The sequence below is a fragment of the Macrobrachium nipponense genome, chromosome 28 (genome assembly GCF_015104395.2).
Source record: "Macrobrachium nipponense isolate FS-2020 chromosome 28, ASM1510439v2, whole genome shotgun sequence".
NCBI classification, from domain to species: Eukaryota; Metazoa; Arthropoda; class Malacostraca; order Decapoda; family Palaemonidae; genus Macrobrachium; species Macrobrachium nipponense.
The window spans coordinates 59,822,093-59,839,139 of NC_087217.1; the positions used below are offsets into that span (position 1 = coordinate 59,822,093).

General features: G+C 36.6%; 2 protein-coding genes across 2 annotated transcripts in view; both read left to right on the top strand.

The window, feature by feature from the left end:
* Window positions 1-5,419: 5,419 nt before the first annotated feature.
* On the top strand, window positions 5,420-6,697 carry LOC135201345 (KRAB-A domain-containing protein 2-like). Its single transcript, XM_064230189.1, has 2 exons — window positions 5,420-5,601; window positions 5,766-6,697. Exons 1-2 carry the CDS (start codon window positions 5,473-5,475, stop codon window positions 6,177-6,179), a joined length of 543 nt encoding a protein of 180 aa, XP_064086259.1. The 5' UTR covers window positions 5,420-5,472; the 3' UTR covers window positions 6,180-6,697.
* Window positions 6,698-10,410: 3,713 nt separating this feature from the next.
* The window catches only part of LOC135201346 (sulfotransferase 1C4-like), a 10,547-nt gene continuing 3,910 nt past the window's right edge, over window positions 10,411-17,047 (top strand). The window contains exons 1-4 of the mRNA XM_064230191.1: window positions 10,411-10,602; window positions 15,214-15,359; window positions 15,572-15,773; window positions 16,502-16,628. Of these exons, the coding sequence (XP_064086261.1) occupies window positions 10,435-10,602; window positions 15,214-15,359; window positions 15,572-15,773; window positions 16,502-16,628 (643 nt within the window). The 5' untranslated portion in view covers window positions 10,411-10,434. The remainder of the gene's footprint in view (window positions 10,603-15,213; window positions 15,360-15,571; window positions 15,774-16,501; window positions 16,629-17,047) is intronic.

Here is a 17,047-nt window from a genome sequence, read left to right on the forward strand (position 1 = left end):
AAATAATAATGATAAGTAACTGTTAGTGGTGTTGGACAGCAAACTGAAAAAGGAGAGCGGAATGGAAGTAGAGTAAAAGGCTAGAAAATGGATGCAGTCAAGTCCCCCAAAGGCTGCTGCAAACACGATTAGGTAATGCCTACAGTATATCACGTGAGGTGCACTGTCTTTCACTTTGTTTTCTTTCAGTTTCATCCGCTCCTTCGGTAATGAAACTCGCCAGTGGCCATGAGGTCGCGCCCCTCGGGGACGAGGGACTGGAGAGGAGGAGGAGGAGGATGGATTTCCCAGCCAGTATGCGATGATCCTTGGATCAGGATCCTTCCGGGCGGATGACTGCTGCCGAGGAAGTTCTTGAAGTTCGCTGAGAGGATCTTCAGTTTTGAAGTTGGTGGATAGATGAATTATCTCTTCGCCCGATTAGATCTAGTCTGTGAGCGATTGGTTTTGTAAATTTGTAAATAATATTGGATCGCATATTTACAAATTTACTTGCCCGGGGTGTCCCGGTACTTACGTTGGATCGACGAAACGCTTGTTGCAAGTTCGATATTCTAGTCATTTGGGAGTGAGCTACAGAACTGGCCAGAGGATAACCAATCCTGAACTTTCTAATATAAGAAATCATGCAGCTCTCTGTAAAATTGAAATTAGCAAAAAACATTTTTCGATAATTGACAATACCAAGCATAGCCAATATATAACGACACTTGAGTCTTTACATATCAAGCACCTCGTTCCTTCCCTCAATTCTAGTCAATCCTCTACTCAGCTTTTCTTGGCGTAGTCGAGATCTGGGCAAACGACGGTCCTACAGCCATTCCTTTCTTGTCCTTTGCTTTATTAAGGTTAATATTCCTTTTTAATCCTAAATTTCTACAATTTTAATGTCACCTTGTAAAAGATTTTAGTATTTTTAGCTTTTAACAATAATTTTTATGAATAACTTTAGTATTTTATGTTTTCCTTTTAAAATACCATGTAAACTTTATATTTTTTTTATAAATGTGAATTGATTTTACATTACAGACTGATGATGTGTCAGGATGACACGAAACGTATCTCATAATAAACTCTTTAACTAATCTACTGAGTTTCGGTAACCCTCTGATGTCTACATGTTCGCACATTTTGATGTCCACACACCTCCGAGATGTTCCGTCTGTTGTTTGCCTTCCTGTTATCTTCAAGCTCCGCCTACGTAAGATTCAAAATTTTGCCCAGATCTTGAACAACCGTTATCCCTTGGAGATACTTCAACTTTCGAGGAATCTTGAGAAAACTACACTAAAACTTGAGAAGTCCAGATGTGATGTCGAGTTCCTGCAGTATTGTCAGATCAACGGAGTGTACCCCAGATTCCTTCGCTTCAAACTATACAAGACTGCCCTTTACAACACCGAATTCTACCAAAATGCATTGGAGGAGCTTCTATCCAAAGAAATCGATCTTAATTGCGTATTGTGAAAAATTAAATGCTGACTGTCACAATCTACAAACTGCGTTATTTAATAATATGTCATTTCTAGATAAGATTTTGTACAAAAAGTTATTTTGTGAATTTATCAACAACTTTATCAGCAATGTACATGCCCGCCACCAAAGAAAACTTGAAGCATTGAGTGTTCATATTCCTAATTTTAGCTCTAGAAATAATTGTATTTTTAATATGTCTAGTTATATTTTATCAAAAAGGGAAGAATTTATTCTGTCTTTTGGTCTGGACTTATGCCTATAGACCAGGTTTTGCTAATTTTTATTTTCCGTTCGAGTCTTGTTTCAGAGACTCAAGGGTCTTAACTTAACTGACAATTTGAGTAACTTGCAACAGAGAATGTCAACTGCTTTGCATGACACATATAAGAGCGCTAAGGTAAAGTGGACACCTTTTTTCAAAAGAGAGGATGTAAATACTTAAGTCCTTGAAAGAGCAAGAAGATATTATAATATGCAGACCTGATAAAGGCAAAGGTGTGGTTATCCTCAATAAACAAGACTACGTAAACAAGGTCAAAACAATACTTTCCGATACTTCTAAATTTAAATATTTAGGTGAACCAAGCTTTTTAGAAATCTTTAAACGAGAGATAAATTAACAGATTCTTGAGGAAACTCAAAAATCAGAAATCATAACGGAAGAAACGTATCAAAAACTTTTGTTACACGGGTCATCCTTTAGCGTTTTATACGGTCTCCAAAAATTCACAAAGAGGGCTGTCCTATCCGACCAATTGTTTCTTCTTATAATAGCCCCAACATACAATCTCTCTAAATACATTGTTACTTTACTTAATGAACTCCCTCAACCTGAATATACAATAAAAAATGGCTTCGACTTTCAGAAACTTATTGTCATGCAGGACTCAGGTCACTATATGGTTAATCTCGATGTAGACTCTTTATTTACCAATGTACCCTTAGAAGAGACATTAACATTATTTTAGACAGAGTTTTTTTAAATGCTGATGGCACTTTCTACGGTTTTAATAGAAATTTGTTTAAGCAATTATTGGAACTTGCTGTGCAAGATTCCGCTTTCGTTTTTAATGAGTCTTCTGCACTCGCAGGTCGAGGGCGTGGCCATGGGGTGCCCTTTAGCCCCGATTTTGCCAATATATGGATTTCTTAGAGAAAAATTTTTAGCCGAATGCCCAAGTTCTTTTTAAACCAACTTTTTACAAGAGATATGTAGATGATACTTTATTTTACTTAAGGCCTGTCCACACGATCGGGCCTGATCGGCGGACTTCCCCTCTAACGGGCACACTTGACAGCAACCGCCAAATTGCCCGATGGGTCTTGTAGCAAGTCACCATGGTGGTGCCGATGGCTTGAGCTTCGACCCTGGCAGACGTACGTTAACCATATGCATTTCTTTACCGAGCCATTCTTTGCATCATATTCGCTTATTTTTTTTTCTTTTCATCACACACAAAGCAATTATCATGCTACACAATATCTTTTTTTTGCGTAGCACCATGTTTATCGTACCGCACTGAACACACTACTGGCATCTGTCGGGCACGCCCACCTCTCCATCGCCTCACCTGTGTGGACAACATTCACGGTAAGTCTCCAGAATTTGCCCGTCAACCCCGGAGCACGCCGATCAGGCCCGCTTCGTGTGGACAGGCCTTTAGACATGCATGGCAGGGTGATGCCTTTTTGGAGTTCGTGAATACTCAGCACAGTAACATAAACTTTACCATAGAAACTGAAAAAGATAACTGCTTACCTTTCTTAGATATCAAGATAACCAGAGATAATAATAAGTTTAATACTTCTGTCTATAGGAAACACACCTTCACAGGAATGGGGAATAATTTTTATAGTTCGTGCTTCATCAATTTTAAATTAAATGCTATCTCCACTTTGGTCTTTAGAACACTTAGGTATGCTCTGATTGGAAATCTTTCCACACTGAAATTGAATTTTTACAAGATTATTTTTTAACTAACTCGTACCCTACGGAGGTATTTTATAAAATGGTAAACAAATTACTTAACTTAAACTTCACGGAAAATACCCCTTCATTTGATGTACCAAAATTACCCATATACGCCACTATTTCCATATTTTTTTCAAAATAAATTAGGAGACCGTATCAAGAAAATTATTGAAAGAGTTCGGAAGCCTCAAAGTTAATTTAATACCTGTTAATTCTCTCAAAATAGGCTCATTCTTAGTCATAAAGAGAATTTGCAACCGTTTATGCGATCCAATATTATTTACAAATTTACTTGCCCGGGGTGTCCCGGTACTTACGTTGGATCGACGAAACGCTTGTTGCAAGTTCGATATTCTAGTCATTTGGGAGTGAGCTACAGAACTGGCCAGAGGATAACCAATCCTGAACTTTCTAATATAAGAAATCATGCAGCTCTCTGTAAAATTGAAATTAGCAAAAAACATTTTTCGATAATTGACAATACCAAGCATAGCCAATATATAACGACACTTGAGTCTTTACATATCAAGCACCTCGTTCCTTCCCTCAATTCTAGTCAATCCTCTACTCAGCTTTTCTTGGCGTAGTCGAGATCTGGGCAAACGACGGTCCTACAGCCATTCCTTTCTTGTCCTTCGCTTTATTAAGGTTAATATTCCTTTTTAATCCTAGATTTCTATAATTTTAATGTCACCTTGTAAAAGATTTTAGTATTTTTAGCTTTTAACAATAATTTTTATGAATAACTTTAGTATTTTATGTTTTCCTTTTAAAATAGCATGTTAAACTTTAACTATATTTTTTTTTTATAAATGTGAATTGATTTTACAGTATAGACTGATGAGTGGTCAGGATGACACGAAACCGTATATCAAAATAAACTTTTTTAACTGATATTACTGAGTTTCGTGTCACCTTGGTGTCTACCTTGTTCGCACCTTGTTGATATATATATTATATATATATATATATATATATGAGTATACTATATATTAGATAGATATAGATATATATATATATAAATTATATGTTACGGCCATTTTGCAAAATTGGTCATTACAAAATTGCCGGCCATTATGCAAAAGGACCAAATTCGGTGGTCAAACATTGCAAAGTGACTTAAAATTTCCTCAACATTTTTGGCAAACTGACCAAGATTTTGGTCAGTTTACAAATAAACAGTATTATTGTTTCCGTTTACAAAATCTCCATACAGCAAGCAGCCAGATGGAAAAAAAAGCTTGTAATGGGAGCTGACTGGTGACACTGTTGTCAGTAAGGCACTGCTGAGAGCCAGGAGAAGACGGCCAACGTAATACTTGGTGTGCATTTTATTATACTCTGGAAATTTTGTAAAAACATGGAAAATAGAAAAACTCATTTTTATTCAAAGCTGGTCACGACTGAGGAAAAAAAGCATCAAATGCTTCGGTTTGTTGTACAGAAGTGAATACGAACAAATTATGAATCGCTTGGATGAACTTAAACGTGCTAATATTAAAAGGACTCAGAAAGACTATCGTTTGTTACGAAAGTATGAAATCCTCGAGGTCACAGTTGAAGGTATCACCGTTAAGAAATTGCAGAAAAAGGGAACTCGTCTTAGATTCGTATGCGCTGAAGATGTGTTCGATGTGACCGATGCTATTCATCGTGCAAGTGGACATGTAGGTAGAACTATTGTCTTTAGGGAAACAAGAGAAAAATATGCCAATATTTCAAGGTCCCAAATTGAGTTATATTTACAGTTCTGTGAGGAGTGTCATCTGAAAAAAGCACTGTATGCAAGTCTGTGACTGTGAAGCCAATTGTATCCAACAGCATGAACTCACGAGCTCAGGTTAGTAAACAAGCACTGGTTAATAGTCATTTCATTATTGTCATGGCTTGTTGTCATATTGGAGTCTTTAATACCCTTGCGTTTGTTCACGATTTTTTTGTTCTGTCTATTTGTAGGTCGACTTGATCGATATGCAGATGGAAAACATCGTTTCATTCTGAACTATCAGGATCACTTGAAGAAGATGGGGTGTCTTCGGGCTCTACAGACGAAAACTGCTGAAGAGGTTGCTTTCCACCTCGTTGATACATTCTGTGACAAAGGAGCCCCCCATATCCTGCAGTCTGACAATGAAAGAGAATTCTCAAATAAGGTATAGAATAAATGATTTCTGTAAATCACTCTCTCTCTCTCTCTCTCTCTCTCTCTCTCTCTCTCTCTCTCTCTCTCTCCTCCAAAACTCACAACATAGCAACATTGGGGTTAATGAATCACCCTGTATATGACAAAACCTGATATTCTCTTTTTAATTTTCAGCTTGTCAAGGAAGTTCTGATGAAGTGGCCAGAGCGCAAGATGGTCCATGGCAAACCACGACATTCCCAATCGCAGGGCTCGCTGGAACGTGCCAACAAGGATATTGAAGCAAGTCTCGCATGTTGGATGAAGGACAACAACTTTACGCAATGGTCACAGGGACTGCGCTTTGTCCAGTGGAAGAAAAATACCCGCTTTCACTCCGGAATTGGAAGGACACCATATGAGGCCATGTATGGACAGAAGGCTCGTCTTGGTGTTGACGCAACTTCTGTACCAGAGGAGGTCCTGGACAGTATGCAGACGGAGGAGCAGCTTCCAGAGGCACTAGGTGTTGTCAATGAGGTCACAGACACAGAGGAGGAAGAGACAGGTGTTGAAGAGCAAGAAGAACCATCCGCTGTCATTAACTGAATCCCCTGTGGTAGAAGATATTTTGGTTCAAATGTGTGCAAGGTGTGTGAGAACCCATGTCACTCTTATACTCCGTGTTCTATGATGAATAACGTAGAACAACAGAAACAAGCCCAAAAAATGATCGCTAATTCTGTGAGGAGATTTCAACCAGCCAAAGTAGGGAACACTGATGGTTCCTGTTCCATTAGTTGACCGCGGACGTGCAGAGTTTCCTAATGTGAAGGCAGTGGTTTTTCAGGCATTGGACAATGGCACATATAAGCTTGGTACAAAACACGGCCTGCTTAAACAGATGTACACTCGGAAACAATTTACTTCATGTCTAGAAAAATTCCTTTTGCTAGATGATGTTGTACAGGAGCAGGGAGTAAGCCTGCAGGAAGTAGCCAATGCAGAATCAATGGGACAAGGTCAGGGATTCGCTAAATGCTCTTGCACTAAGTCATGTATGACCAGACGCTGTTTTATGCAACAACAGATGCAAATGCAGTGCCTCTTGCTCTAACAAGGTCGACACACAGATACATTAAACTTTGATGTATTTTGTAATCTATTTTCTTTAATGTAATGTACATACACTTATGTTTATCATTTACTTTCTTTCAACTAGTTACTTGCTAAAACTTTATACGTTTTGACGTATTTGAAAGTTGTATTATCTGAAAATGAATAAAATTAGTTATGTTCACTACATTTTATCATTCCCTCGCTTTTTTTTTTTCCATCTGGCTGCTTGCTGTATGGACATTTTGTAAACTGACCAACGATAATTTGGAAACAAACTGGCCAAAATTTCTTGGTCTTGTTTTGCAAAAATGTTAAGAAATTTAGGTCATTTTGCAATCTGACCACGAATTTGGTCCTTTTGCATAATGGCCGGCAATTTTGTAAAATGACCAATTTTGCAAAATGGCCGTAACATATATATATATGTATAGTATGTATATATATATATATATATATATATATATATATCTATATATATATATATATATATATATATGTATGTATGTATATATATATAAACTATATATATATGTATATATATAAATACGTATCTATATATATATATATATATATATATATATATATATATATATATATATTCTAAAGCGTGTGTTTCTACTGCTATCTACCTAGTTTTAGAGAATCAGTAATAATCTGTGTATCTTTATAGGTAGATATATTAGGCTATCTAAATGTCGATCTATCCCACAAGCTCTCACATATTTTAACAGTCATGCAATAACTCATGTATAACTTTTTCTATTTGCACAAAAAAATGATTTTATCTCTAGTAAGCACGTTTGAAAAGCAGATGAAATATTTTGTATTCAGTGACGTACGGCCCCTACTGGTATCACCTGAAGGAGGCGTGGGAGAAGAGTAACCACCCAAACCTCCACGCCATCTTCTACGAAGACCTGAAGGCTAGCTAACCTGCTAGAGGAGCTCAGACGACTCGACGTCTTTCTCTCGAGACCCACCTGACGGAGGAGCAGCTGAGGGCCACAGGGCAACACGCGTCCTTCGGAAGGAAGAAAGAGAGTGAGGAGGACTCCGAGAAGGAAGGGGGGGTTCTACAGGAAAGGTAAGCAGGGTTTCGCGTTGTAGTGACAATCGAGATTGGGGAAAAGTTTAGACAGAACTCTAACCCGTAAGAAATACTGTCAGAGAAGCTGCCTATCAGCATTCAGGATGGTATCAGACCATGTAAGCACAGAGGCAGGCAAGAAGTTCCAAATGAGTGAATAACAGGAAATAAGACTTCAGTGACCTTCATGACTGACCTCTCTCCACTCACCTTCGGCATGCCATTTGGAAGTACAGGGACGTATCAAGCGATACGGGTAAGTTTTCTGCTGATCTAAATCTTACGTAAGGAGTATTTGCGTAACTCTAACAGCAAATCACTGTTACTGTGTCTAACCTGACCAACTACATCTAGTTAATATCTGCGGTGATAAGATTTGCTGTTGCGAGACGCCAAGGCCAACGACTAATGTTATTAGCTTGAATTTCAGGTCAGTGGACCCTTTGGTGTACTTGTTCCATGTGGATAGGTTTCATCAACCGAAATAATAATAAATATAGTAAATATCTGCTCTTTCGTGCAATAAAAAGTGTGGTGAATGTATCGCTCCATCTGCTGCCAAACTCTGGAACTCTCCTACAGCTTCTGTTACAGCTTTGATCTTTCTAGAGAAAGGTCTGTCGATTCATTTCAGGTTTCTTCGGGTTTGGGCTGGATAAAGGCACTCGGTTGTTCGTCTAATTGATCATCATATATTAGGAAAAATTACGTGATATTTGAATGAGTTCTAAGTCCTTTGTTATTTATTTATTTTTATTTATATAGATTTTTGGCATTGAGCTTAAAAGCAAAGTGAAAAATAGGCAGTGTGTGGTACGCATGACCCGAGAAAAAAACTTAGTTAGACAGAACAGTTATAATAGGTGGAGGGTGTTTGTTTAATAGACTGCGCCGGTGTATGTCCTGGAATTTGTTTGCACATTAGTTTTATCCATGATTTAACAGTTTAAGTATAAAGTATACCAGGATGGCATAACGTCATTCACACTGATATCGGGATAGATATTCTGATTAGATTAAGCTGGTCTTGTGCCAGCACGGGCTCTTGCTCGTAGAGCAGCCCGTATACATCGAGATAGCTGTTCTCTTAGGGAACAGATTCGAATTCTGATCAGGCTGGGGGTATTTATCTATTATAATTCCCCTTAGGGGATAAATTATTCTCAAGGTAAATGAATCAGATATAATTGATTACTCGTGCTATAATGGTTTAATATTCGAAGGTGCAAATAGTCACATGCAGTGACGAATATATATATATATATATATAATATATATATATATATATATATATATATATATATATATATATATGTATATATATATATATATATATATATATATATAGGGTATATATATATATATATATATATATATATGAATTTTTATCACATCACTGATTCATATAAATACATCGAGCTAAAAAGGTTTTTTAATTTCCAGTTTCCCTCTACCCACGAGAGGACGAATTTATTATCAACTAGAAAATTCCCCTTCGGTTAGCATATATGAATATATATTAAAATTTCGAGGTTAGAGTGAATTGGATATATATATATATATATATATATATATATATATATATATATATATATTATATATATATATATATATACATGGCTGTGTGTGTGTATGAGTGTGTGTGAGCGCGCGTGTGTTTGAGTGTGTGTGTGAAGGAGAAGGAAGAGGGAGAGAAGAGAAAGCGTAATATCATACTCTGAACTAACATACCATATCTCAAAAGGTGATCTGTTACATATACATAACCCCTCGCTACCTTGAGTTCAGAACCGATGACAGTGGGTATTCGACCTCCATCGTAAGAGCACCTCCACGCCTATCTCTGCCCTAATGTAAATATTAATCAATTGGTGCTTCGTTGTGATTCGTTGTATTTGTTCTCTTAAGATCATTCCAGTGACATTAGAGAGTGAAGAGATAGGACACTTCAGAGTCAAGAGTAAAGGTGAAATGCGTATTGTAGTTATAATCATTTTTCAAAATCATACTCCTGATGTTGGCCTTTCTGTCAAGAAAATCAATACCAGATTAATTATCATTATTCAGAATGTGATTAATTTTAATAAGGCAGTATATGTGAGAAGGCTGGAAAGCAAAACTCAAATTTACTGCGGCTGAGAAATAATTCCTTCCACAAACAAGCACAGACTAATTATATAATAATCAATATAGAACGTGGTCTTCAGGCTCTCGGACGGGGCATCAAGAACTGACGTTTGTGAAAATTTTATATATATAGAAAAGCAGCTAATTTTGCTTTTGTGATATTTCTAAAGGATATGTGCACGTTACAGCAATTACACACACACACACACACACACACACACACACACACACACACACACACACATATATATATATATAATATATATATATATATATATATATATATATATATATATATAATATACTGTATATAATTGCCTTAACGTGCACATATCCTTTAGAAATATCAAAAACGCAAAATTGGCTGCGTTTTTACTCGTCCTTACTGCTAAGGAATTTGAAGTCAGTTTTCCCCTGTGGGCTTGTTACATATGAATATGGTCCATCTTCTGAATAATAATATATTATATTGTCTAGTTTGCATTTCCTTATGCTTCTGTTCCTCACACTCCTTTTCGCACAGTCTCAACGATGCAGCTCGACAGTGGCCATGAATACGAGGCGTTTGATGAGGAGAAGATGGAACTTGTGAGGAAGAATTTCAAAGGATTCGAAGAACCTCTGCTGAGGCTAAACCCTGGCGGGTGGGTCCTGCCCAACGAGTACCCGAAATTTGCCAACAAGATCTACAATTTTGAGGTGATCCGTTTCTATAGATATACTATACCTATATATATAGAGATAAGTACTGACTTAGGCATTCTTCACTTTTTAATTTAGTTTATTATTTTTTAAATTGTTATTTTTTAGAATATTTGATGTTATATATTGTTCCATATATATATATATATATATATATATATATATCTATATATATATATATATTATATACTCTATATAATATATATATATATAATATTATATATATATATATATATATATATATATCTATAATATATATACACACACACACACACACACATATATTATATATATATATATATATATATATATATATATATATATATTATATATATATATATATATATGTATATATATATAATATAAATAAAGGTTTTTTTTGGCACGAAGGAAAAAAATGAAAAAACGAGTTAGCCGAGTACTTTCGGTCCGAATAGGACCGAAAGTACTCGGCTAACTCGTTTTTTCATTTTTTTCTTCGGGTGGCAAAAAAACCTTTATTTATACATAGCATCACGTTTTATATACTTCGTGATCAAGTTATTCATATATATTAATATATATACATTATAGATATACATAATTTTCTTTTCGAGGTAATGAGTTTCTTGTTGCGCTTGCTTCAGTTAAGAAATGTATAATTCACAAGAAATACTAAAGTTGATTGTTGACGATACACTTGCAGTTGAAACAAACCTCTTACTGTAGCTCAGGTTAAATCACTGTCGGTATGGCTCAAAACCTGCATCTTTTATTGGCAAGTTAGTTTTATCATCCAGTTTCTACCGGTACCCTGTTTCTTATATATTTGATGTAGTCCTAATACCCCAAGCAGATATAGCATTCTCACTGATATCCTGGCAGGTTTGGTGGTAAGCTGGGGTATGGGGAAAGGGGGTGGGAAGGGAGATAAGATAGTTCGTTTTAAGATAAGAAAGATAATCTTCAAATGTTTATACGATATTACTTATATTCATCTTTGCATATGTGTGAATCTGTAAAGGCCAATGAATAGTTTATTTTTTTCGTTAATTGTGTTTTGATCTGATTTCTGAATTTCACAGAACGCTTTTAAATTACTGTGGAAGGACATTCATATATATATATATATATAGGTATATATATATATATAGCTATAATATATATATATATATATATATATCCTTTTTTTATTATATAATTTCAATTCAAGCTACAAATGTCCTTTAATATCAACTCCAAATTCACTTTAACCTCCCAAATGATGAGTATTTTATAATTTTCATATATGTAGCCGCTAAGGGGAATAATTGATTGAACCTAATTTCGTCCCCCCATGGGATCGGCAACCACGTCCCCCCAGGGCCAAGTGGACGGGACGAAATCAGGACAGTCAGTGACGCTATCCAATCAGCCAACAGAGCTATAAGTTCATATCGATTCTGACTTTACAATCACCCTCCATCTGAGTGGCTTTCGTAATTAAGAACTATGAACAACCCCGTCTACCCTGTTGGCCAATTCCGCGTTTGGACAAGCAGTAGCCCTTTTGTTTATGAAATAATTATCAAAGCTTTAACCGTGCTCCATTATATATCAATTCAAAGCTACTATGTCCTTTAATATCTAATTCACTTTACCTCCCATGATATATTTTCAATATATGTACCCAAGGGGAATTTTTTAATTTGATAATAATTTTCGTCCCCCATGGGGATCGACCACCGTCCAAGTTTGACGGGGGAGAAATCAGGACAGTCAGTTACGCTATCCCAATCAGCCAACAGAGACGCTATAAGTTCAATATCCGATTCTGACTTTACCAAATACCCTCGATCTGCTGCTTTCGTATTAGAATCGATTTAATGAAACCCCCGTCTACCATGTTGGCAAGAATTCGAGCGTTTGACAGCACGTAGCCTTTTTTTAGGAATAATTTATCACATCGAACCGTGGATCCATTTATATATCAATTCAACCAATGTCCTTTAATATCAAAATTCACTTTACCTCCCAAATGATATATTTTCATATATGTACCGAAGGGAATTTTTTAATTGATAATAATTTCGTCCCCCCATGGGATCGAACCACCGTCCAAGTGGACGGGGACGAATCAGGACAGTCATGACGCTATCCAATCAGCCAACAGAGACGCTATAAGTTCATATCGATTCTTCTGACTTTACAAATCACCCTCGATCTGAGTGCTTTCGTAATTAGAATCGATATGAAACCCCTGCCCCTCTACCATGTTGGCCAATTCGAGCGTTTGACAGCACGTAGCCTTTTGTTATGAATAATTATCACAGGTCGAACCGTGATCCCATGGGTATATATCAATTCAAGCCTACAAATGTCCTTTAATATCTAAATTCACTTTAGATATTAAAGGGGGGACGAATTATTATCAATTAAAAATTCCCCTTCGGTACATATATGAAAATATATCATTTGGGAGTAAAAGTGAATTTAGATATTAAAGGACATTTGTAGCTTGAATTGATATAAATAATGGATCACGGTTCGATTTAAATTATTCATAACAAAAGGCTAATTGCTGTTCACGCCTGGATTGGCCAACTGGTAAGACTTGGGTTTCATATCGATTCTATTACGAAAGCTCCAATCGAGGGTGATTTGTAAAGTCAGAATCGTATAACTTAAACTAGCGTCTCTGTTGGCTGAAATTGGATTGGCGCCCCCCCACTGACTCCTGGATTTCGTCCCCTCCCCACGACGGTGGTTCGATCCCATGGGGGACGAAATTTATTATTTAAAAAAATTCCCCTTCGGTCCATTAAAAAATATATCTTTGGTAAGGTTAGTTAATTGTTTATTTTAAAGGACTTTGTACTTGAATTGGTCTATAAATTGGATCACGGTTCGTGTGATAATTATTTCTAACAAAGCTACTGCTTGTCAAACGGCTCGATTGCCCCCCCCCAACATGGTACGGGGTCATATCGAATTCAATTACAAAGCATCAGATCGAAGGGTGATTTGTAAAATTCAGAACCGATATGGATTATAGCGTCTCTGTTGGCTTGATTGGATAGCGGTCACTGACTGTCCTGATTTCGTCCCCGTCCACTTGGACGGTGGTTCGATCCCATGGGGGACGATTATTATCAATTAAAAATTCCCCTTCGGTACATATATGAAAATATATCATTTGGGTAGGTAAACCGTGCATTTAGATAAATTTTTGACACTTTGTAGAAACTTGAACCTTGAGTATAAGTTAAATTGGATCACGGTTCGATGTGAAATAATTATTGCATACAAAAGGCTACGTGCTGTCAAACGCTCGAATTGGCCAACATGGTAGACGGGGTTTTCATATCGATTCTAATTACGAAAGCACTCAGATCGAGGGTGATTTGTAAAGTCAGATCGATATGAACTTATAGCGTCTCTGTTGGCTGATTGGATAGCGTCACTGACTGTCCTGATTTCGTACGTCCACTGGACGGTGTTGCGATCCCATGGGACGAAATTATTATCAATTATTACCCATCTTCGTAAACATATAATGATATATCATTTGGGAGGTAAACAGTGAATTTAGATATTAAAGACATTTGTAGCTGAATTGTGATATTGATATGGGGGATCACCCCGGTGGATGGGTGAATTTTTGGTTGGCGAATGCTATAATTATTCATAACAAAAGGCTACGTGTGTCCAAAAACGCTCGAATTGGCCACATGGTAGACGGGTTTTCATATCGATTCTAATTACGAAAGCATCTCAGATCGAGGGTGATTTGTAAAGTCCATAATCGATATGAACTTATAGCGTCTCTGTTGGCTGATTGGATAGCGTCACTGACTGTCCTGATTTCGTCCCCGTCCACTTGGACGGTGGTTCGATCCCTGGTGGGGGGACGAAATTTATTATCAATTAAAAATTCCCTTTGTACTATATGAAAATATATCATTTGGGAGGTAAAGTGATTTAAGATATTAAAGGACCATTTTGTAGCTTGAATTGATATATAAATGGATTCACGGTTCGATGTGATAATTATTCATAACAAAAGGCTACGTGCTGTCAAACGCTCGAATTGGCCAACATGGTAGACGGGGTTTCATATCGATTCTAATTACGAAGCACTCAGATCGAGGGTGATTTGTAAAGTCAGAATCGATATGAACTTATAGCGTCTCTGTTGGCTGATTGGATAGCGTCACTGACTGTCCTGATTTCGTCCCCGTCCACTTGGACGGTGGTTCGATCCCATGGGGGGACGAAATTATTATCATTAAAAATTCCCCTTCGGTACATATATGAAAATATATCATTTGGGAGGTAAAGTGAATTTAGATATTAAAGGACATTTGTAGCTTGAATTGATATATAAATGATCACGGTTCGATGTGATAATTATTCATATATATATATATATATATATATATATATATATATATATATATTGCGTGTTAAATAATACACACATTTACATATGGAACGGAAATAAATTTCGGAATCACATCGGATCGAATGCATGAATATGTGTGTGCGTTTGTGTACGCATGAATATATATATATATATATATATATGTATATATATATATATATATATATATATATAATATAAATACATAAATACCCATTTCTGTCTAGTTCAGGAACACCGATGTTGTGGTGATGACCTTCCCGAAGTGTGGTACCACCTGGGCTCAAGAAATTATCTGGACCATGAGGAATAGCCCAAATTTAGACCATCCATGGGCCTCCAAACCACCTCTGACGCGGTCACCTTTTATGGAGTAAGTAGTAGAGGGCTTTCGGAAAAATGCCTTTGTTATCATTGAACGTCCTCGAGATGATAAATCCTTATTTCTCTTTGATATTTTAAAATTTTAGCCTCGAGAAACAGAGCTTTTCAGATGTTAACTGCCCTTGTGTTATTGGAACTAGTAATTACAAAATGGATACACCACTTTCCTTTTTGTTCTAATTTTTCTACATTTCCTTTTAGCTACGACATGCTGATGGGAAAAACGCCGGAACCAGGTTCATCAGCTTATCCAATTTATGAAATGTTCCTCGAGATGTGTCCGGGAAAGAACCCGGATGATGGTGTTAACGTCCAGCTAGCAGAAGCCATTCCTGATCCAAGGACACTCAAATCACACCTCCCGTTTTCTTTGATGCCGCCATCGATGCTAGATACCGCTAAGGTAAACCGTGACGTTTCAAAGCTGCAAATTAATGCATGCGATACTCAATTCTGTGGCTTCAGTGAACACTCATGTAAAGGTTTATTCTTGGGTGATTGGAGCACATCAAAATTGTGAAGGAGTGGTCCTTTCTGGTGGAAAGCAGCCAAGTTTATAATTTCAAAATTACTTCCTTACTTCCATGTAAAAGTTCTCACAGTGTACTAAGTACAAAACTAGGTATAGCACGAATTTTGTAACTAACTTATCATTAATAATCTAACCTTCTTCATTGTGCATAGTCCAAATGAAACAAAAAAGGTTTAGAAGGTTTAGTAAAAACTAAGCTTTGGCTCTTTATTTTCTTAAATCATTATTATGGTATCGACAAAACCTCTGATATATTTTAATTGCCATTCTATGATTTTTTGTCCATATAGCAAATCGTACCAGGTAAATGTGTAATCTCAGTTTCGTGAGCAAATTCAGTCTAGTTAACTGATGAATCTAATTAAGTTTGCCTATTGTTTGATTTGCCGTTTTCTGTCTTTCACTCATTCACATCTCGATAGAACCTGTACAGGTATTACTGTAATGTACTAAAACTAACAACGTCTACTTTAAAAAAAAAAAAAATTTAAATATTAAACAAGTTACAGCATTTTGTACTTCAGCATGAAGGACGAAACTAGAAAATTAATTCTTCCTTTTAAAGACTGTTGATAAGATTCTCCCATATCCTCCAACAGGTTGTGTACGTTGCAAGGAATCCCAAAGACGTCATTGTATCCTACCATCATTTCTACAAGCTTATGGAAGACACCGAATTCATAGGACAACTGGAGGACTTCCTTGATTTATTCGTCAATGACGATAGTAAGGAATGCTGACTTGTCACATAATTGATGCTGAAAAAATGGAGGTCTCTGATACTCATTGTTACCTCTTATTTTCTGGATCAAGTGTTAATTTTTTTTCATAAACTTAATTTTTTCTATTTAGTCTTGCCTCATTTCAAAGGGTCTAGCCCAGGGGTTCTCAAAGTTTTTTCGGCCCATGCATCCTCTCACCATAAGTTAGAATGTCATCTCCCCAACCTTCTTTCCAAAATTGTCTGCGTCAAAAAGTGCATTCCAAATGATATGCAACAAAATTCTAACACAAACGGACCAGCTAGCGGAGAGAAAGCCCAGCGTGACCACTCAGTAGTGAGGACCGATGAGCACTGCGTTTTGTGTGGTCCTAGAATCAGTTTGAGGCTACAAATCTGTGGTCACAATCCCCCTGTGAAACTC